Genomic DNA, 21,912 nt, shown 5'->3' with positions numbered 1-21,912 from the left:
AAACAAGGACCCTGGGGTTTTGCTGGCGATATTCACAAAGTGAGCCAAACAGATAATGAGAAGACAACAGTAAAGATAATTTAATCTGAGGCTGGATTAATGGGCTCTCAAGGCCCAGGTCACAAATCTAACAGTCTTGTTAAAGCTGCGGAGGTCAGGCTACTGCCTTACGATTAAGACAGACATTGATGGGTTACAGTTCAGAGGTCAGACATTAGAATAATAAGCAATGGAATTCCTGGCAGGGAGCCATAGCTCCCAGGGTTCTGTGCCCAGACTTGCTTTAAGTAAGCTTTGGAACTATGTAACTCTGGCTCCTGCGAAGCTCAGGCCAGCGTGTCCAAACCTGCCCCTCTCCCACCGCGGCAGCAATGGCACCCTTGATCCTCCTCGATGCTGAGTCCAGTCCAGTGCGCAGCTAATAGGTCCGCTGCCAGGTCTTCGTTCTCTCTTGACATTTTCCCCCGCCTGGGCACAGGCTGCAACACTGATGTGTCCTAGCTAGTCCCCAGGACCGCTTCTGTCCCTCTCCGGTTTGTTTGCAGTTCTGCAGCCACAGTGACCTTTGTTTTGAGGCTGGATCTTATGGTCTCATGTGGCCCAGACTTGTCTTAAACTTGCTGTGGAACAGAGAATAATCCGGAAGGGATGCTCTGCTTTTACCTCCCAGGTGCTGGAATTGCGGGCACACAGCACTGTGCCTGGTCCTCTGTAGCTTGTATTTCAAAAATTATTACATAGTACATCTATTTATGTAATGTGCATGCATGTATGTGGAGTCGTGTATGCGTGCGTGTGTGCATGCGTGTGTGTGCAGGCATGCGTGTGTGCATGTGTGCATGCATGTGTGTATGTGTGCATGCGTGCAAGTGTGTGCATGCGTGTGTGCGTGTGTGCGCATGTGTGTATGCATGTGTGTGTATGCGTGTGGGCATGCATGCATGTGTGTGCGTGTGTGCATGTGTGTAGGTTAGAGACAACCTGCAGGAATTGGTTCTCTAGCTCCACCATGTGGTCCTGGGTAGAAAACTCAGGTATGGTGGCAACCGCCTTTACCTCTGAGCCATCTCACCAGCCCCTTTAAATTGTTTTTTTATTACATTTTGTTTATTTTATGTGTATGTATTTGTGATATGTGTGGTAAAACAATAATTTGATGATTACAATGCTTGGGGTTGGACCCAGGGTCTTGCACACGCTAGGCGAGCACTCTACCACTGAGCTATACCCCTACCTAGTTGCTTTTGTGGATCTTTCTGTTGTCTTATTCAGATGGGGTCTCACTGTGTAGCCAAGACTGGCCTGGCTCCCTATGCAGGACCAGGTTGTCCTTGAACTCAGAGATCTATGGATCTCTACCTCCTGAGTTCAGGAATTAAAGGCCTGTGCTGTTTGCTATAAGAATCTCACTACTAGCAATCCTCCTGCCCCAGTCTCCTGAAAGCTTATAGTAGAAGTGTTCCACCAAGTCCATTTCTGATTGCTCTGTCCAGGGCTGACTTTCTGGACCAGCACATTCTCCTGCACACACCACTGTTTTTCAGTTTCCCCGAAGCCACCGACCCTCCTAATGGGGCCTTTGTAGCAGCCTTTGTCCAGAAACAGTGTTCCCTGGGTTTCTTGTGTTGCTAGCCCTTCAGCAATCTCCCCTGGTCAGGCCAGATCTCCACTGATGCTCTTCAGCCCATGGGGTTCTTCGTTTCCTTGTATGAGCTATTACACATACATTTGTGTACGTGTCTTTGTGTTGTTTCTGTGAGATTATAAACTGTGAAATGGCCAATTTAAGGAACACAGGGCTCAATTCTGAAAAAAGAAAAAAGTTTCTAAAGAGTTGGGGAAACCTTATCAGGCCCTTTCTTTGAGGGCGGCTCCAAGACCCCAGCTTGAGCTTCTCACGGCATTGTTAGGTAGTGCTGCCTCTGTTGAATCCGGCCAAGCGAGTCAACTGAACCACCCGCCATGGCTTTCACCTTATCCATCGAGGCAGGGTTTCTCAATCGCCCATACCTCCCTGGTAATGGACAGATTCCCTAGACAGCTGCTCTGGGGAATGAATGCCCTGTCTTATACAGGCAGGTGGCTGCTCCTGTCCAACACTTTATGCAGGTTCTGGAGTCTGAACTCTGGTCCTCACACCTTCACAGTTGGTGCTGGGTCACCAAGCCATCTCCCCAGCCTACCTTTCGGTTTTATATACATATCAAAGTTTCTTCTGGGCTGTTTAAGCCATTTATAATTTGTGTTTCTTCCTCTGGTGATGGGTCTTGTGCAGTTCAAGGCCCCAGTATGCATACAGCCCCTCCTTTCTCAGCCGTACCCAGTCTTCACATTGCTGGGATGATTTGTGTTTTCTCTGACCAGACTCTGGCACAGGTCTGTGAGCCTTTTTGTCATTTTTGAGCTCAGGAAGCATCTTTGTTGGGTATCTCTGCATCTAATCTGTTCTATGGGCAAGAATTTCAGGATGATACAATTCTCTTTTTTTTTTCAGTTTTTTTTTGAGACTGGATTTCTCTGTACAACAGCCCTGGCTGTCCTGGAACAACTAGCTTTTGTAGACCAGGCTGGTGTCAAACTCACAGAGATCTCCCTGCCTCTGCTTCACGTGGTTTGGGATTAAAGGCAAGCACCACCACGGCCCTACTTGGATGATACAGTTCTAATGGTGGTGTTGCTGGGTCAAAGAACAACCACATGGAAATTATCTGTAGAAGCTGGGGTGGTAATGCTTGCCTGAAATCTCAGCTTTCCAGAAATGGAGGCAGTAGGATTAGGAATTTACAGTTTGCCTGGTTTTTTGTTTTGTTTCTTGAGACGGTCTCTTTATGGCTGTCTTGCAACTCTCTCTGTAGGACAGCCTGGCCTTGAATTTACAGAAATCTGTTTGACTCTGCCTCCTGAGTGCTGGGAATAAGGTGTGCTCCATGACTGCTCCTGACCCTCCTTCCACCTACTCATCCAGAGCAGAATTATAGGTCCATAATGCCACACGTAGCCTGTCCTGGAACTAGCTCTTGTAGACCAGGCTGGCCTCGAACTCACAGAGATCCACCTGTCTCTGCCTCCTGAGTGCTGGGATTAAAGGCCTGTGCCACCACCACCCGGCATTTTTATTTTTATTTTTGCTTCTTTTTCTCTCTCCAGTCTCCATTCCTCCCCCCACCTTTAATTGCAAATCAAAAATTTCCCATCTCTTTACAAGACATTGGGATTTCTTATTATTGCTTGCTTATTTCTTTTGCTAATCTAGTATGTTTCCTTTCCTTATTTTACTGTTAGATTTTTGAAGCATCTTAAAGAGACAGGAGGCAGAAAAGAGGCTGGAAACGGACCTCAATAGACTGAACTGCTTACTTCAAACTTAGAGGGGCAGACATGGCAGTAAGGGGGTGTCTGCCAAAGACGAAAGGGATGCTTGGGCTTTGTAGAGGAGGTCGGAGGAATGGGAAGTTAAATCCACCTCTGGGGCTGTGTGCAAGCCTTCAGTTTCTCCTCTTGGAGTTGTTTCATCCAGACAAGGTTATTTTATGTTTAGAAACTGCCTTACCTTTGCTATCAGGATGAAGGTCATCGTGGACAAATGAGTTTGGTAATGGCAACGAGAGGAGAGGCTGGTACAGAGTTTGCTCTAATATTGACAAACAAGACATTGTCAAATGACTTTCATGTTTTAAAAAAATATTCATTCATTATTCCTGTTTGTGAGTACAGGAGGGCAAAGGCTGGGGGGCGGGGGCGGCTTCTTGCCATGGAAGCCGCTCGGTCACCCGGTGAGTCATCTCACAGGCCTTGTTTGTTTGTTGTCTTTTTTAATTGCTCCATAAGAGGTGCTTTCTTTCAATTCTGCCCATTTCATCCAACATTTCTTCCCAGACTGTGACTCTTGTGTTTGAAATATATAAACACTGCACTGTGTGCTGTAAAGCACTGTCAGCTTCGTGATGCTCTGCTGATTTTAGATACTGACTGGCAAATAGCCAGGGAGAAACACACGTGGGCATAATAAGGCATAACAAAGTCTTACATGGTCCTGCCATTTTTTTGTCCTTGGAAATGTGTATCCCAGCACTGGGGATCTCTTGTGCAAATTCCTTATTCTTGTTGGGCTTGGTATTCTGTGATGTACGAATAACAGAATTATTCTGTGGGCAGTGGTAGCACCCATATTTTTTAATCCCAGCACTTGGGAGGCAGAGGCATGTGGATCTCTAGGTTCAAGACCAGGCTGTTCTACAGAGCGTGTTCCAGGACATACATAGAAAACAAACAAACAAACAAACAACCCCCAAAAAAAAAAACCCAGAATTTGACGCATAAGAACTGGAGAAACTATAGTTGACCTTGGTGGATGTCTTCCCTTCCCTTGCCTTTCTCTCCAGTAAATTCATAAATCAAATCAGAGCAAACGGCAGCTTTCTTTTAAAAACTGTAATGGAGTCTTCCAACTGCTTGGGAGTTTAAAGGGCCCTGGAGGAAGAAATTAAGATTAAGCATTTAGTTGCCTAATATGGGCGAACTGGAATGTGTTAATCCTCGCCTCGTGAAAACGCTCTGCACGGTACATTATCTCAGTTTCGTGGGGAAGAGCAGAGGTCAAGAAACCCAACACACCGCCACTGAGCGGCCTCAGCGGGCCTCTGATTGGAGGCCTCGGGAGCATCTCCAGATTGGTTGCCTCCTCCTGTCTGGGCGGGACGAGGACTCGCCTTAGAGGCAAGGGAAAGAGAGAAGAGGAACTAAATGGTCTGTCTTAGGGTGTTCTTAGGGAATTCAATGAAAAACCAGCTTCTCTCGGCTGGTAGTCTTGCGGTGCCTTTCGGGAATTGTAGTCAAACCGTTCTCACGATGCTACAATGCAGGCAAGGAGAGGACTACAATTCCCAACATGCCACGCGGCAAGCGAGTGCATTGCCTATTCTCATCCCCTTGACTCTTCACACTTTCTCTGCGCTCCCTACCCTTTGGACTGGTTATTGGCTGGTTCCTGTCTGTGAAATACTTCGTGGTTCTCCCACCGTTTTCTCATCCTTTATTTTTCAGAAGCCAGTGCGAGACATTGGCTCTGATTAAGCGACGGCTCGTGACCCGGGGTATGCGAGGGGGATCCGAGTGGCGAGGGGGCGATTTGAGAGGGATAAGGGAGAGAGAGTTAAGCTAGAGGTGGCGTGAAAGGAAAGCCAAGAAGAAGTGAAGAGCTTGGACGCTGTGGGACGGTGAGAGGGTGCGGCTGGCGTGGGGGAAAAGGGATAGAAAGGTATTTAGGTTGGCAAGCATGGAGATAGTTTATAGCCGTGTCTCCAGATGGGAGAGCTAAGGACTTGATAGATTTGGAGCTTGTAGACCGATCTGACCAGGAGGGTGGAGGAGAGGGCTGGGTTCAAATAAGCATCTTTGTCACTGCTACGATGAATTTGAGGCGTCGTTAATATGCAAAACTCTTTTGCAAGTATGGAACAATAGATGATTCTGTCACCTGGCCACACCGGTGAGGATCTAGACATGATCCTCAGGACCACACACAAAAGTGAGAATAATCCCACCAGTTGGAGACTGAGAGAAGGTTTAACTTTAGGGGAGATGTGGGATGAAAAGCCAGCAAAATGCTGCATTCCTGTAACCCCAGCACTTGGGAGGTGGGTGCAGAAGGGTCTGGTGTTCAAAGCCATCCTTGGCCACCTGGCAAGTTCAAGGTGTTGGGCTGTTTGATGAAGAAGCAGGAACATGAGGAGTTTGGGAGAAGTAAGGAATGAGTAGCACCAGGGAGGAAGGTGTAGAAATGGTGGGTGATAGTGGCCCTGATAGATCTGAAGGCAGAGCGACACTGGCCTGGATCGTGGGGGAGTACCTCTGACGTTTGTACCTCTCAGGTGATGGAGAGCACCCCTGCAAGGGGTGGACTGAACCGAGCACACCTACAATGTAGGAATCTACAGGAGTTCTTAGGGGGCCTGAGCCCTGGGGTGCTGGACCGATTGTATGGGCACCCAGCCACTTGTCTGGCTGTCTTCAGGTGAGAGCCTTTCAAAGCAAGGACCGTGGTTTGGGGAATGTAACGGGGCCTGCAGACTGGAGTCTCATGGGGAGAGGCTTAGCCTAGTGTGAGCAAGGTCGCGTTAGACTTTACCACAAGGTGTGGCAGTCCAAAACAGTATGGGGGCAGTGGGACTGCTAAAGAGGTGGGAGGTGGGGTGAGACACTCGAGAGGCAGATGTGGGCAGAAGCTCAGGCGTGAGGCAGCTTCTGGTAACCTTTGGCCTCTGAACCTTTCAGGGAGCTCCCTTCTCTGGCAAAGAACTGGGTGATGCGGATGCTTTTTCTGGAGCAGCCTCTGCCGCAGGCTGCAGTGGCCCTGTGGGTGAAGAAAGAGTTCAGCAAGTGAGTCCTGAGCACAGCCATGCTGGCTGCCCAGTGGCTGCATTCTCAAGCTGCACGGCTAGGATACACACAGAAGCTAGGGGTCAAACCTCGGGCGTCTCCGCAGGCTCTGCCCCGCACAGGGAATAGCCTCCAAGAGTACACTTGCAGTGGTTTCCCCTTTGGAGGTTGTGACTTCTGTAACTAACTAGTTGTATGCTAACTTAAAAAAAAAAAAAAGAGCCGGGCGGTGGTGGCACACGCCTTTAATCCCAGCACTCGGGAGGCAGAGGCAGGCAGATCTCTGAGTTCGAGGCCAGCCTGGTCTACAAGGGCTAGTTCCAGGACAGGCTCTAGAAACTACAGGGAAACCCTGTCTCGAAAAACCAAAAAAAAAAAAAAAAGAAAGAAAAAAAAAAAGAAAGAAAGAAGAAAGAAGCAATCCTGGGAGTTGGGAGGGAGAGCCAGGAAGAACAGAAGTTCAAGGGCTCCACAGTAAGTCTGAGGCTGTCCCCAGCTTCATAGGACCCTTTCAGAAACAAAGCAAAACAAAAGAAGGGAGAAAGAGAAAGAAAAAAGGGATTGACTTAGAAAATGAAACAGAGAAACAAACAGTGATTAAAAGAAGAGAAAACAAGCCAGGTGGCGGTGGCGCATGCCTTTAATCCCAGCACTCGGGAGGCAGAGGCAGGCAGATCTCTGGGGGCTCAAGGTCAGCCTGGTCTACAGAGTGAGTTCTGGGACAGTCTCCAAAGCTACAGAGAAACCCTGTCTTGAAGAGAAAAAAAGAAAAGAAAAACTAGGCTCTACTTAGCGCCGTAGTTAGAAACACAGCTTCACTCTGGGATGCTATTCCAAGGGCTGCCAGTTTAGAAAAGGTAGAAATGGAAGCCCTAGAGGTCTCTTTCTGCTCATAACACGCCCCTCGCCTCTGCTTCTGTCCAGGGCTCAGGAGGAGAGTACAGGGCTCCTTAGTGGCCTCCGCATTTGGCATACGCAGCTGCTCCCTGGTGGACTCCAGGGCCTCATCCTCAACCCCATCTTCCGCCAGAACCTCCGAATTGCCCTTCTGGGTGGGTATGTCATTTCCCTCTCTTCCTGAGTTAGGTCAGGGGAACTGCTGATTGCAGCGATGGAGGAGAAGCTCCTGAGAGGCCCCCCTCCCTCTTTGGAAGCTCCTTCAAAAATACACCTGACCGGGTGTGGGTGCAGGGTATAGGAAATGCCCCTTCCTCACGGTCCATGGGGAAGTAGACAGGGCTCCTTACTCCTGTTCATCCTGTCTGGCCACAGGGGCAAGGCCTGGTCTGATGACACAAGTCAGCTGGGACCAGACAAGCACGCCCGGGATGTCCCCTCGCTTGACAAGTACGCTGAGGAGCGCTGGGAGGTGAGGACCGGGCCCCTGTGTGCCTCTGCTCTGCCCCCATTCCTGGAGCCCTGAGATCCAGTCTGACCCCTTTATCTCTGCTCTGCCCCCATTCCCTGGAGCCCTGGGATCCAGTCTGACCCCTTTGTCTCTAGGTGGTCTTGCACTTCATGGTGGGCTCCCCCAGTGCAGCTGTCAGCCAGGACCTGGCCCAGCTCCTCAGCCAGGCTGGGCTTATGAAAAGGTGAGGAGGGCAGAACACAGCAGCTCCCTGCTCATTGGGTCTCAGATAAAGCGGGTGTCCAGGGCTCGGAGGGATTGAAAAGAAAGAAATCTGAGTAGGTATAAGAAACAGGCAGCCCCTCTCTGCATGCCGTTACCATGAGCCCCTCCGTTTCTAGCACTGAACCTGGAGAGCCGCCCTGTATCACTTCTGCTGGCTTCCAGTTCCTGCTGCTGGACACGTCTGCCCAGCTCTGGTACTTCATGCTGCAGTATCTGCAGACAGCGCAGGTAAGAGCCAGGGCCTATGACCGCGCGTCCGCTCCCTCCGGTCCCTAGACTGCGCTCCTTAACTCCCTCTTCCTGCCACTCTGCCTCATATCCTCTCTCACCTTCCCTTTCTCCTCAGAGTCGGGGCATGGACCTAGTGGAGATTCTCTCCTTCCTCTTCCAGCTCAGTTTCTCTACTCTGGGCAAGGTAAGTGGGGGCTGGAGGACAGGGAGATAAAGAGAGGTTATGGAGAAGTGGAGTGTAAGAATGACCACAGAAGTGCCTGAGAAGGCACGGGGGCGGGGGTGTGTGTGTGTGTCCAGGGGCTGGGTGGCCAGTGGTGGGCTGTGTGCCCAACCCCCGCTGGCCGTTTCTTCCCCAGGACTATTCCGTAGAGGGTATGAGTGATTCTTTGTTGAACTTCCTGCAACACCTGCGTGAGTTTGGACTAGTTTTCCAGAGGAAGGTACGCACACCCAGCCACCTGGCTTCTAGGAGAGTGGGGTATTGGGGCGCAGCACAAAGCCCTTGCCAGGACTGAGTGCTTGGGCCATTTGAGGGGGAAGTTCAGGGTTGGTTTTGCACCCTGAACCTGGGGATCTGTCTATCAGGAAGATGCTAGGGTGGTGGGGTAACCTGACAGAGGACCCTATTTCCCCTTGCCCTTCCAGAGGAAGTCCCGGCGTTACTACCCCACACGCCTAGCCATCAACCTCTCATCTGGTGTCTCTGGGGCTGGGGGCACGGTACATCAGCCGGGCTTTATTGTCGTGGAAACCAATTACCGACTGTATGCCTATACCGGTGAGGCTGGATGGAGGTGGAGGGGAGACGCAGGAGGGATTCTAGTTATGGCCATGTTTATGGTTTAGGAGCGCTCTGGTATTTCGTCTAACACACGAGGGCAGGGCTAGAGGGAGGCAGGTGTGGGCACCTCCTCATTCCTCTTCATCTCGGCCAGAGTCGGAGCTGCAGATTGCTCTCATTGCCCTCTTCTCCGAGATGCTCTATCGGTTCCCCAACATGGTGGTGGCACAGGTGACCCGGGAGAGCGTGCAGCAGGCCATTGCCAGTGGCATCACAGCCCAGCAGGTATCTCTACTTGGAATGGAGGTCAGGAGAGGGGCTGTGCTTGTCCCAGGGGACAAGGTCTTCCTGTCATGGAAGCATAGCTTCAGCTCTGTCGGGCTCGTGGCTAGGCAAGTGCAAGAGATGCTGTTTCAGTGACCGAGACCGCTCAGACGGCTTTCTGCATTCTTGTGTTTTCTTAGATAATCCATTTCCTAAGGACAAGGGCCCATCCAGTGATGCTCAAACAGGTATGGGTGGGTGGGGTACCAAGATGCTGGAGGCTGGCAGCCTGGGCACCTAGCGACGGAAGGATGGATGGAAAGGGGCATCTAAACCACAGAGACTGCTTTGGGCTCTTGCCCTTGGTCCTATAGCCCCACCCTTGTTCCTGCAGACTCCTGTGCTGCCTCCCACCATAACAGACCAGATTAGGCTATGGGAGCTGGAGAGGGACAGACTTCGTTTCACTGAAGGTGAGTGGCTTCTGATGATCTAAGAGGCAAGGCCAGCAGTTTGGCCATGGTGAGTGTGAATGAAAAGGGTCTTGGGCAGTTACTATTTGTCTCCCTCACAGAGAGGGAGAGGAAAGCTGATCCTTTATTTTGATATATTGGTAGCAGGAAATACGTCCCAATTCAGTGCAGTTTGGATTAAGCTAGCTAGGTGAGGGTAAGAAGCAGGGTTATTCAGTCATCGCCCTAAGTAGGTTTGCATGGTTTTTCTTGTGATATTCCGTTGTCTTTTCGAACTTCTGGATGGCACGAGTTCGTTCTTAAAACTCTGGTCTGCTGCCTCTGCCAAGATGCTGCCCCAAGGGGCCGTGGCCATTGGCAGCCCCTCACCTCCTGCCTGTCCCACCCAACCCCAGGCGTCCTGTATAACCAGTTCCTGTCGCAAGTGGACTTTGAGCTGCTGCTGGCCCACGCGCGGGAGCTGGGCGTGCTGGTGTTCGAGAACTCGGCCAAGAGGCTGATGGTGGTGACGCCGGCCGGGCACAGCGACGTCAAGCGCTTTTGGAAGCGGCAGAAGCACAGCTCCTGAGCCGGCCGGGTCTGGGCCCGGGCGGGCGAGCGGGCGGGCAGCTTTCCAACTCAGATGTATTTTGTTTACACACCGGGACATTTCTTGCTTAATAAAATTAAGGAAAAAGCTAAGCGGCTCCGGACACCTGCCCGCGTTTTGCCGTCCGAATTGGTGGCACCCACGGCTACAAAGTAAACCCTCGGAGCGAGCGTCTTCTACGCACGCGCCGGTGTGGCCCCGCCCCTGCGCGCGTGCGCACACCTGGCGGCTTCCCTGTCCGCACACCGAATCCGCTGCGGAGTTCAGAATAGAGTCGCGTGTTGGAGGTTTGGGGGTTCCCTGGTTTCCGAACCCCAGACTTCTCTTCCGCGTGTCCGCGTCAGCTCAGGGTGGCCGTCAGAGCCCCTACCTTCTGCACGCCAAGGTTTCAGCGATCCAGAATGCTGTTGACACCATGCGCTCCGCCCCTAGGCGGAAGGACAGAGTGAGAGGGTCCAGCCGCTGTGACCTCCTGCACCCCACGGCCTCTTAATGAGCGCACCTGACTTCTTCCCAAACTCTCCCGATGTCTCATTTACCTCTGGCCTCTTTCCGGCCACCGCTTTGGCTGCTGAGGCCCTCCTGGGGTCTCTCCAGGCCCCAGCCACTGTGTACACAGCCAGAGCTCCAAGGCTCGCCCCTCTCTCGGAGGAACCGCGAAGCCAAACAGAAGCGCCTGCGGGAGAAGCAGGCGGCCCTGGAGGCTGGGCTAGCTGAGAAGAGCAAGGTCAGGGGTCAGTCCTTGGGAAGGGACTGAAGGAGATCTGGTGCGGGGATCCAGATGACTGTGGTGTACTTACTGCGATCTGCACCCCCCCCCCCTTTTCCTCCCACAGTCACCTGCAGTGCCCACCAAGGCCTGGAGCCACAAGGAGGTAGTACTGTATGACATCCCCACCGGGCCAGGTGAAAAGAAAGGTAACCGTTGGTATGTTTCTGTGATTTTGATGCTCTGTGGTCTGCTGAAATGCAGTCCGGTAGTGGCTCTCTCTTCTGCTCATACAGATGTTTCTGGGCCCCTGCCCCCTGCTTACAGTCCCCGATATGTTGAGGCGGCCTGGTACCAGTGGTGGGTGCAAGAGGGCTTCTTCAAGCCAGAGTATCAGGTCAGTGCTGGGCAGAACGGGGCTGCAAGGGCCCAAGGACCAAGTGGGAAGCCCTTGAACTTTGTGGGCACAGGCCAGCTTCACAGCTCAGCTTCTTTCGGCCCCTGCTGCTTCAGATGTTTCTTTTTGCTTTCCGCACATTGGATGAAATTCTATTATCATCATGATTTGGGTTGTGTTGTGTTGTTTTGTTTTGAGATAGGGTCTCTATGTAGATCAGGTTTGCCTCAAACTCACCGAGATCCACCTGCCTTTCCTCCCGAGAGACAGGATTAGAGGTGTGATTAACTACACCTGGCCTCCTGAAGTTCTTTTTGACCTGATCATACCAGAGGGTGCTGTTCCCCTCCAGGTAACACACAGTTCTCTCTTGTGCCTCAGACCTCCTCATTCCTTCTAGGCGCAGCTGCCCTACGCTACAGGGGAGACCTTCTCCATGTGTATCCCGCCTCCCAACGTCACTGGCTCCCTGCACATCGGTCACGCACTCACAGTAGCGATACAGGACGCGCTTGTGCGCTGGTGAGAGGACTTGGGGCGGCCGCAGTTCTGAAGGGAAGGTTGAAAGTGCCCAGTGAAAGGGTGAGTGAACTCAAGGGTCCCTTCTGGTGTTTCCGTCTCAGGCACCGGATGCGTGGGGATCGCGTGCTGTGGATTCCTGGCTCAGATCACGCAGGAATCGCTACCCAGGTGGGTCTTTTGTCCCAGTTCCCTTTCTCGGTCGATGGCACAGTCTTTATCCAAAGCACCTTGACCAGCTTTTCCTCTGCTCCTGATCCCACTCCAGGCTGTGGTGGAGAAACACCTGTGGAAGGAGCAGGGCGTGAGGAGACACGAGCTGAGCCGGGAAGACTTCCTCAAGGCCGTGTGGCAGTGGAAACATGAGTACGACCGTGGGGCCACTTGCATGACTGGCTGACTCTTTGCTTGCCTTTTCCTGACTGGTAGCGGTTGGTTCTTCCAAACCGCCTCAGGGCAGAAGCTCTGAGACTCAACGTTGGAGGGACCCAGTGTCCGAGCTCTGTGTGTGTGGGCACACGCTGTGTTTATGTCAGAATGTAAATATTGTGTATGTGTGTATTATGGATCTATGCCCGTATCTGTGTCTGTGTGTTTTTGTTAATCCTGTCTGCTTGTCTTGTTTCCTCTTGGATTTCATCCTCTCCCTTGCACCCGGGCCCGTCTCCTTCATTTCTGTTGTCACTTTTTTTTTAATATTATTTATTTATTATGTATACAATATTCTGTCTGTGTGTATGCCTGCAGGCCAGAAGAGGGCACCAGACCCCATTACAGATGGTTGTGAGCCACCATGTGGTTGCTGGGAATCGAACTCAGGACCTTTGGAAGAGCAGGCAGTGCTCTTAACCGCTGAGCCATCTCTCCAGCCCCTGTCACGTGTTTTTGTCCCTCTCACTTTCTTACATTTTTTACCGTGTGGCTGTTCTGCCAGGCATGTACAACCTGTGGCCCGTGAGCCACGTGCATTCCAGCATAGCTGTGAATTGTAAACTCACTTAAAATACGTTGGGGACTTGTTTTGTGTGTGTGTGTGTGTGTGTGTGTGTGATTGCTTCTCTTGCTTTATTGCACAGTCCTCAAATGTGAACTTTCTAGATGGCAATGTTGTGTTACGGTGTTGTGCAAAATGAATGTATGTATGTGCTCAAAATCATGGGCTGCAGCTTAGATGTGTGTGTGTGTGTGTGTGTGTCCTCATAACCCAGGGGCCACAGCGTAGATCCCACAGGGTGTAGCCCAAGACAGTTATTCATCCTGCATGGCTCAGAGAAGCCAGAAGTTTAGACACCCCTGCAGAGACCTCGCTGCAACTTTTAAAGCCGTGGAAAGGCCCACCCTGGGTGTGTGGTTCTGTCTCCTTCGGCTTCTACCCTGGGTGTGTGGTTCTGTCTCCATCAGCTTCTACCCTGGGTGTGTGGTTCTGTCTCCTTCGGCTTCTACCCTGAGTGTGTGGTTCTGTCTCCATCAGCTTCTACCCTGGGTGTGTGGTTCTGTCTCCATCGGCTTCTACCCTGAGTGTGTGGTTCTGTCTCCATCGGCTTCTAGACTTTGCTGGGCCGGTTCCACGTGCACCTTATTTCCTGTGCTACCTGACATTGGTAAGCATCCTTGGTTATTGTGCGGGAGGTCCTCTGGTCATGTTTACCGATAGGAATTTCTGGTACAGGAAAGGAGGGGAGATCTATGAGCAGCTCTGCACTCTGGGTGCCTCTCTGGACTGGGACCGAGAGTGTTTCACCATGGACGCTGTGAGTTCACGTTATAGTCCCTTTGGGTTTTCTGGGGAGGGTGTTGGGCGAGGAATGAGGGGACTCTCTGGGTTCGGCTGAGGGAGCACGTCAGGTGTGGACACTCATCCTTCTAGGGCTCCTCGGCAGCTGTGATGGAAGCATTTGTACGACTCTACAACTCGGGATTGTTGTACCGGAGCCGTCAGCTTGTGAACTGGTCGTGCACTCTGAGATCGGCCATCTCAGACATTGAGGTGAGGAAGAGGAAGAGAAGCAGGCTGGCGGAGTCAGGCCCTTGCCGCCGGCAGCTGTGTTTGCCTGTCTCAAGCTCTAGACGTCCCGCTTCTCCCGCCAGTCAGATGGTGGCGTCTTGCCTTGTAGGGGCATTGTAAAGAGTCAGTTTGTGCTTAGCACAGTGAGCTGCCTTGGCTTCTGAGCTCCGTGACTTTACAGTGGATGTTGGCTCGCCAGCCCTCTGGATGGGATTTGGGTGGACGCCAGGGAAGCGGGATGCTTGGTGGTGGAAATCCTGGATGTGAGCTCTGTGGAGAGGCTGCTGTCTGACCTGCCTCCTCCACCTTCCAGGTAGAGAGCCGGCCCCTGCCTGGCCGCACAGTGCTCCAGCTGCCCGGCTGCCCGACCCCTGTGTCTTTTGGGCTCCTTGCTTCTGTTGCCTTCCCTGTGGATGGCGAGCCCGGTGAGTGTCAGCCTGAAGTTGCCCTCTTTCCTTTGCTCCCCATTTTCTCGAGCACATACTGGGTCTCTGGGACCCCTGGTAGGTTTGCTGCTGTGGGTCCTTACTCTGGGGGTCCTCATCTTTGGGAACTTAGGGTAAGTCTATGAGAGTCTTTCAGGAAAGAGGTGAAAGGTTAGTTCTGACTAATGATGGTAACACTTGTGATCACAGCGTTTGGGAGGCAGAGGTGGGAGGATTCCAGGTTAGGGCTCACCCGGTGTACCTAGCAAGTTCCAAGCCAGCCAGGGTGACATTGGGCCCTGTCTCAGGAAAGCAGCGCAAAGGAAGGTAGCTGTAATGTGTAGTTTTTAATGCTTCAGCTGGTCAGAAAGGGGCAGGAGGGAGCAGGGGCCAGCTGGGCCTTGTCTGCTCTACCTGTGTCGGGGGAGGGCCGGGCAATGGCTGAACGCAGGGCGTGAATACTTGTCTCCAGGTGCGGAGATTGTGGTGGGAACCACGAGGCCCGAGACGCTGCCTGGAGACGTGGCTGTGGCCGTCCACCCCGACGACCCACGATACACAGTGAGTAACTGGAGTGGGCCTGCACCCCACACTGCACCCTTTCCCTTTCTGTTGCCCCTTCTGAGACCCCTCCTCCCAGCTCTGCGGCGGCTCAGTCTATGCTCCCTTCTCTTTTGCTATTCTGCTTCTCCTCACGCTCGGGGTCAATTAACCACGGCCCCCAGCCCATCTCTGTATCGACACCACACTCATTGGCTTGTGTGCTTCCTATGGCTGCCTTCGTAGGAACAGTGGAAGAGCTGTTTGGAGTGTCTGCTCCTTGGCTCACTCGCTGGGCCTTGTGCTCGCCTGCCCTTTCCCTTCTGCCCTCTCGCTCTGGGGTCTCACGGGACGGACCCTCTGTCCTTCTTGCTCTGGGGTCTCACGGGTAGACCCTCTGTTCCTGACACTCACCTTTCCCTTTAGCATTTACACGGGCGACAGCTTCGTCACCCTTTGACAGGACAGCTCCTCCCCCTCATCACAGACACCACTGTTGAGCCACATGTGGGCACAGGTGTGTGGAAGCCAAGGGTTCAGGGAGAAGGGGGACACAGTGGGAGAGCCGTGCGAGCGGGCGTCTCACAGCAGCTCCTTCCCCCAGGGGCAGTGAAGGTGACCCCGGCTCACAGTCCAGCGGATGCCGAGATGGGGGCCCGGCACAGCCTGACCCCACTGAGTGTCATCGCAGAGGATGGGACAATGACGTCTCTGTGTGGGGACTGGCTGCAGGTGGGGCCCGTCTTGGTGCCGCCCATCTCCTGTGGGCACTCTCCACCCTGCCTCATCCTGTCTGTCACTTCCCCCAGGGTCTTCACCGATTTGTGGCCCGGGAAAAGATTATGTGCACACTGAGAGAGCGGGGGCTGTTCCGGGGCCTGCAGGAGCACCCCATGGTGCTGCCCCTCTGCAGGTAGTGCCATTTTAATCCTCCACTAGGGGCCGTCCCGAAAGCGGGTGGGCTCTGTGCCCTGGTTAGCGTGTGGGTTCTGTGCCGGAGGTTCTGTTTGAGTTGGGGTCTTGATTGTAATCCGAGCTGGCCTGGAACTGCCTGCCTCAGCCTCTCGGGTGTTAGGATTATGAAGGGCGCCATCAGTCCAGGGTCCTATGAGATTGTCCCCAGCTGCTTCTTAGCACACGGGTCCTAATCCTGCTACCCTTGCAGCCGTTCCGGGGACGTGGTAGAATACCTGCTGAAGAGCCAGTGGTTTGTTCGCTGCCAGGAAATGGGGGCTCGAGCTGCCAAGGTAAGGCCTGGGAGGAGGGGAGCCTCTGAGGATCGTGATGAAGCACAGACTGGGGGTCTGTCCTAAAGGCTCTGGTGGCAATGGAGGCAGATGGCCCAAGCGGGCACCCTTATTCTAGCCCAGAATCATCTTGGACAGAATTCAAGGCCCTTTCTGTTTTTTTCCCCCACGAGACAAGGTTTCTCTGTGGCTTTGGAGCCTGTTCTGGAACTAGCTCTTGTAGACCAGGCTGACCTCAGAGATCTGCCTGCCTGTGCCTCCTGAGTGCTGGGATTAAAGGTGCGCCACCACGACCCAGCTTCTTTCTGAGGTTTTGTGTTGAGATGGCCTGACAGGCAAAAGCTCTGGCTGCCACACTTGGTGCAGGAAGAGAACAAGTTGACCTATGACCTATGTGTATATACATACATGGACATAAACGTTCTAAAACTTAAATTTAATCGCCTGTGTTATGTACACAGGTGGAGATGAGAGGCTAGAGTGTGGAGTGGGTTCGTCCATGGGGCACTGTGAGCCAAGCAAGCTCTTTGCCTGCTGAGCCACTCACTGGCGGGACTGGAACAGACTGACCTCACACTCAGACCTGCCTGCCCATGACTAGGATTAAAGACGTGGGCCACCTCTATTTCCAGGCTGTGGAGTCGGGGGCTCTGGAGCTCTGGCCTGCCTTCCACCAGAAGAGCTGGCAGCACTGGTTTGCCCACATCGGGTAAGGGGGCACTCATGAAGGGGTGGAGGGGGAGGTCTGCTGGTCACATCGAGGCGTCAGCTGGGATCTTCTTTGGCAGGGACTGGTGTGTCTCCCGGCAGCTGTGGTGGGGCCATCGGATCCCGGCCTACATGGTGGTTGGAGAGAAGGCAGAGGTTGGTGAGCAGCAGCTGGTGTGGCAGGGAGCTCAGAACCTGCCAAACTAATCCCGTGCTTTTTTCAGGATGACGGGAAGGAATGTTGGGTGGTCGGGCGGTCAGAGGCTGAGGCCAGAGCTGCAGCAGCAAAGCTGACCGGGAGACCAGGGGCAGAACTGACCCTGGAGAGGGGTGAGTGTGGCCGAATCTGTGAAGGGCGCTGGGACTGGAGTCCCTGGGCAGGACTGGCAGCAGTGGCCGAAGGTTCTAGCTGTCCCCATCCCGTTTTGTCCCCAGACCCTGATGTCCTGGACACTTGGTTCTCCTCGGCTCTTTTCCCCTTTTCTGCCTTGGGTTGGCCCCAAGAGGTGAGGTGGTTAAAGCGGCAAGCGTGAGGGTGGGCAGAGCTGGCTCAGGCGGCCGTGGCTCTTACTGCTTATCCTGTCCTAGACGCCAGACCTTGCTCGTTTCTATCCCCTTTCACTTTTGGAAACTGGCAGTGACCTCCTGATGTTCTGGGTGAGCCGCATGGTCATGCTGGGGACCCAGCTCACGGGGCAACTCCCATTCAGCAAGGTAATGTACTCTAGTGCCCCACCTGCCCAGTCTCCCCCCAGTCCCTAAGCCCTTCTGCTGACCCCCTCCATGTGTCCAGGTGCTTCTCCATTCCATGGTTCGGGACAGGCAAGGCCGGAAGATGAGCAAGTCCCTGGGGAATGTGCTAGACCCACGGGATATCATTAGCGGGCAAGAGCTGCAGGTAAGGACAAAGATTTTAGCTCAAGGGATGAAGAGGCCAGAGGGGAGCACAGGGAGAGTGGTCCGTGAACTTGTCACTCATCCCCAGGTGCTACAGGCCAAGCTGAGAGATGGCAATTTGGACCCGAGAGAGCTGGCCATTGCAGCCGCAGCACAGGTAAGGCCCTTGTCCAGGCCTCTGACTTGGCTGCCAGCTTCCCCTGCAGCCTTGAAGGCACTGGCCACCTCTGTCTTCCTTTGCTTGCAGAAAAAGGACTTTCCTCATGGGATCCCTGAGTGTGGGACAGATGCCCTGAGGTTTGCGCTGTGCTCTCATGGAGTCCTGGGTGAGCCTTGGCGGCTGGCATGGCAGAGGGCCCCTGTGTGGACAGCCAGCCCTGCTTGCTGAGGACGAGGAGACTCCTGTTTCTTTCCCTCAGGGGGCAACCTGCACCTGTCTGTCTCTGAGGTCCTGAACTACCGCCATTTCTGCAACAAGCTCTGGAACGCCCTGCGCTTTATCCTCCGTGCCCTGGGGGAGAACTTCGTACCCCAGCCACCAGAGAAGGTGGGAGGACAGGAGCCAGCCTGGAGTGACGGGGACGGGGTCCAGCCATCCGGGCCCTCATGCCGCCTGCTTGCAGATGTCGCCCTCCTCCGCAATGGACGCCTGGATTCTGAGCCGCCTGGCCTTTGCAGCCCACGAGTGTGAGAGGGGCTTCCTCAGCCGGGACCTGCCGCTCGTCACCCACAGCCTGTATCATTTCTGGCTCCACAACCTCTGTGATGTCTACCTGGTGAGTGGTAGGGGAGGGCCTAGAGTTTCCAGAGCTCCGGGGGTGCATGCACATGTTCCCCTTCACTGCCTGGCCCCTGGAGTGCAGCCCAGCGCTGCTGCCTGTCACGGTCGCGTCAGCCACCCTAGCTGCTGTGTCCCGGGAGGGGGGACAGTGTGGTGGCTTTCAGACCAGGGTCCCTAAGCAGTGTCCATGACAGTCACCAGGGTGCTTGTCTGCCTTAGTTCCCCACTCAGGGTCGCTCAGGGCATGCAGCGGTGGCTGTGGGCTGATCTCCCTCACTGTTCCTCAGCCTTGTTCCAGGGCAGAGGACGTGGTGCATCGGAAACTCCTGTCCCCAGCACCGCAGGGAAAAAACCACCACTGTCCCTTTCTGATAAGAGGGGGGGAAAACCAAACTGTCCCACTTTCTCTCCCGCACTTCTGGGAAATCACTGCTCAGGGCCCTGTTCACATGTACATCCAGGGATAGCATCATAGTGTTGGTGATGCTCAGGACCTTAGCATGTACCTGTCCCAGGAGCCGGTCCCCACGGGCACAGCAGTGACAGGCAGGCAGAATGCGGTGTGGCTGTTCTATCGGTCCGCTCCCTCCCTAGGAAGCAGTAAAGCCAGTGTTGTCGAAGGCTCCGTGTCCCCCAGAACCCCCTCAGGTCCTGTTCTCCTGCGCCGATGTTGGTCTGCGCCTCCTCGCCCCACTGATGCCCTTCCTGGCAGAAGAACTTTGGCAAAGACTGCCCCCCAGGCAAGGTGGTCCCCTTGCCCCCAGCATCTGTGTGGCCCCCTACCCCAGTGCCCACAGCCTGGTAAGTCAGGGTTGGGGTGGAGGGGGGTAGCCTTGTGATGGCTGAAGGTTGTGGGGCTTTGCACATGACTTCCAACTCGGGTTACCACACTTGCCTGGCAGGCATTACCTGCTGAGCCATTTCCCAGCTCCCCCCCCCCTCGCCTTTTTTACCCCCCGTTTTGAGACAGGGTCTTTCTGTGTAGCTGGGCTGTCCTGGAGCTCACTGTATAGACCCGCCTACCTCTCTGCCAAGTGCTGGGATTCAGGGCATGTGCCACCATGTCCGGCACTGTTTCTATACTGTCTCACTAAATTGATTCATACCTCTAATCCTAGCACTTGGGAGGCAGAGGCAGGAGGATTTTATAAAGTTTGAGGCCAGCGTGGTCTACGTATCAAGTTCCAGGACTACATAGAGGGGAAAGGCCGGGTGGTGGTGGTGCATGCCTTTAATCCCAGAACTTGGGAGGCAAAGGCAGCTGGAGCTCAGTAAGTTCAAGACAGCCTGGACTGTTACACAGAGAAACCCTGTCTCCAAAAACAAAAAGAGGCAGGGGGAGTCTGGGACTAGAGAGGTGGCTCAGCAGCTAAGAGCATCTGTTCTTACAGACGACCAGGGTTTGATTCCCAGCACCTGCACTGTGGCTGTCAACTGTAACCCCAGTGCAGGAGATCCCTCAGGCCTGCATATGCTGTACCCAGTACATGCTTGTAAAATATTCAAAGTAAAACTGTTCTAGATTTAAACCTGACACTGGCTTTGTGTCTTGATAGTATTTGGATTTCTTGCCCAGTGGGGATTGGTTAGTACTGCAGAGTGAGTACAAGTCATCAACTACTGGTCGTGCATTCCCTTAGATGGTGGTGCCCTCACCTGTTGCCCTGCTCCTGCAGGCGGAGTGAGGGTACAGCAGCAGCAATGCCAAGTTTCCCAGGAGCTTCCTTGCTGACTGTGGGTTCTCTCACCAGGAGTCCTGGCGCCAGCCCCAGCTGGAACGATGCTTCTCCAGGGTCCAAGAGGTTGTCCAGGCGCTACGGGCCCTCCGAGCCACCTACCAGCTCACAAAAGCCCGACCCCAAGGTGAGGCTGGTCCTGGGTATCGTCATGAGAGGCTGTCAGGGAAGGGTAGCCAAGGGTGGGAGCTGGTGGCCTCACTAACCCTGACTCACTGTCCCTGCCTCCACTAGTGCTGCTCCAGAGCTCAGATCCAGAAGAACAGGGCCTATTCCAGCCCTTCCTGGAGCCCCTGGGCACCCTGAGCCACTGTGGGGCTGTAGGGTTCCTGCCCCCAGGGGCAGCAGCTCCCTCCGGCTGGGCCCTCGCCCCACTGGATGACACCATTAAGATCTACATGGAGCTGCAGGTGAGCAGAGGAAACTGGAGGGATCTCAGAAGAGGATGGAAGGGGAGGGTCTCAGGGTGAAGCTGCAGACAGCCGGTGTCTCAGCCCTCGCTCCTAATGTCTAGGGCCTGGTGGACCCCCAGAGCCAGCTACCTCGGCTCGCTGCCCGGAGGCAGAAGTTACAGAAACAGCTCGCTGACCTCTTGAATCGGACCGCGTCAGAGGGGCTTGCAGAGAGGCAGCAGAGGGTAAATGTGGAAGCCTAAGTCCTGGCGGGCATGGTGCGGAGCCGGCTCACCCACGCTCATCCTCTTCCTCCTCCAGCTTTCCTCCCTCCGCCTGGAGTTGTCAAAGCTGGACCAAGCAGCCTCCCACCTCCAGCAGCTGATAGAAGAGACGCCCAGCGCCAGGGAGCTCTGAGCCCCACTCACACCCTGCCAGCCTTCCTTCCCAGACCTCAGAAGTGACCTCGTCTACCTTCCTCATTTTGTAAAAGGAAGCAGACCTGAAGTCCCCATGATGCAAGAATTAAGGAGAGGGAGATAAAATGATGAAACCCCAAACATACGCGTGTGATCCTTCCTCTCCCTTGCTCTAGGAAGAGGGCGGCTGCCCTGGCGCTCTGGTTCCTTCAACTTAGGGACAGGGCTCTGGTGACCCTGTGACTAGAGGCTGATACTTTTCTGGGTGTGAGGTCTATAAAGGCCTCCGGGGAACACAGACATACTCAGTGTCTGAGTTCCATGTCCCAGATGCCAGCAGCCACCTGCACCCACACCCAAATACTTCACCTCAGTGAAATTCAGAGCCTGCTCAGCCCCTCTGCATGGAGGGGCTCAAGGTACATGTTTGTGTTGAGCCTTTTGTGGCTGGGTCTTCTGTCACTCCTGATATCTTACTAAGAACCAACTCCTGTGGGCTTTAGCTTCATCTGGACACAGCCAGAGAATGGAAGGAACTCACCCAACTCACCAACAGGGACTTAGCCTAGCTGACTCAGCACACCAGCTCCGGTGCAGCGCTTTCTGCTGCAGTAACCACATTTCAAACACGACGGTTGCTCTGACGTGTGCTCCTATATTGCTGGGCAGAAGGGCAGGACTCAGCTGCCACCCTGACACATTAGCTCCAGTTGCTGCCATGCGTCTGCATGCTTATCAGAGGAAGGAAGCAGACGGGTCTCCTGATTTTACCCCCTCTGGGTTCG

General features: G+C 53.9%; 2 protein-coding genes across 3 annotated transcripts; both read left to right on the top strand.

Annotated features, from left to right (window-relative positions):
• Positions 1-4,926: 4,926 nt before the first annotated feature.
• Gtf2h4 (general transcription factor IIH subunit 4) lies at positions 4,927-10,444 on the top strand. 2 transcript variants are annotated; one of them, XM_038343068.1, is made up of 14 exons: positions 4,927-5,093; positions 5,871-6,013; positions 6,274-6,378; positions 7,303-7,434; positions 7,651-7,747; positions 7,882-7,970; positions 8,128-8,239; positions 8,358-8,426; positions 8,602-8,685; positions 8,891-9,023; positions 9,181-9,311; positions 9,491-9,538; positions 9,685-9,763; positions 10,159-10,444. In XM_038343068.1, the coding sequence occupies exons 2-14, from the start codon at positions 5,874-5,876 to the stop codon at positions 10,329-10,331; spliced, it is 1,392 nt and encodes a 463-aa protein (XP_038198996.1). In that variant the 5' UTR covers positions 4,927-5,093; positions 5,871-5,873; the 3' UTR covers positions 10,332-10,444. The 2 variants fall into 2 exon arrangements, with proteins under 2 accessions (XP_038198996.1, XP_038198997.1); XM_038343069.1 differs by having other exon boundaries at positions 4,927-5,216.
• Positions 10,445-10,571: 127 nt separating this feature from the next.
• Vars2 (valyl-tRNA synthetase 2, mitochondrial) lies at positions 10,572-21,268 on the top strand. The gene is made up of 29 exons (XM_038343067.1): positions 10,572-11,079; positions 11,189-11,270; positions 11,358-11,458; positions 11,859-11,980; positions 12,082-12,148; positions 12,246-12,343; positions 13,647-13,728; positions 13,845-13,964; positions 14,296-14,407; positions 14,880-14,968; positions 15,374-15,464; positions 15,552-15,679; positions 15,757-15,860; positions 16,113-16,194; positions 16,827-16,903; positions 16,983-17,058; positions 17,127-17,232; positions 17,338-17,408; positions 17,491-17,616; positions 17,696-17,800; positions 17,888-17,956; positions 18,047-18,125; positions 18,219-18,346; positions 18,423-18,575; positions 19,175-19,381; positions 20,332-20,443; positions 20,551-20,726; positions 20,831-20,953; positions 21,030-21,268. Exons 1-29 carry the CDS (start codon positions 10,879-10,881, stop codon positions 21,123-21,125), a joined length of 3,183 nt encoding a protein of 1,060 aa, XP_038198995.1. The 5' UTR covers positions 10,572-10,878; the 3' UTR covers positions 21,126-21,268.
• The last annotated feature ends 644 nt before the right edge of the window (positions 21,269-21,912 follow it).

The sequence above is a fragment of the Arvicola amphibius genome, chromosome 9, assembly GCF_903992535.2.
Source record: "Arvicola amphibius chromosome 9, mArvAmp1.2, whole genome shotgun sequence".
NCBI classification, from domain to species: Eukaryota; Metazoa; Chordata; class Mammalia; order Rodentia; family Cricetidae; genus Arvicola; species Arvicola amphibius.
The sequence above is the reverse complement of the archived record's forward strand: the minus strand, read 5'-3'. Positions and strand labels throughout refer to the sequence as shown.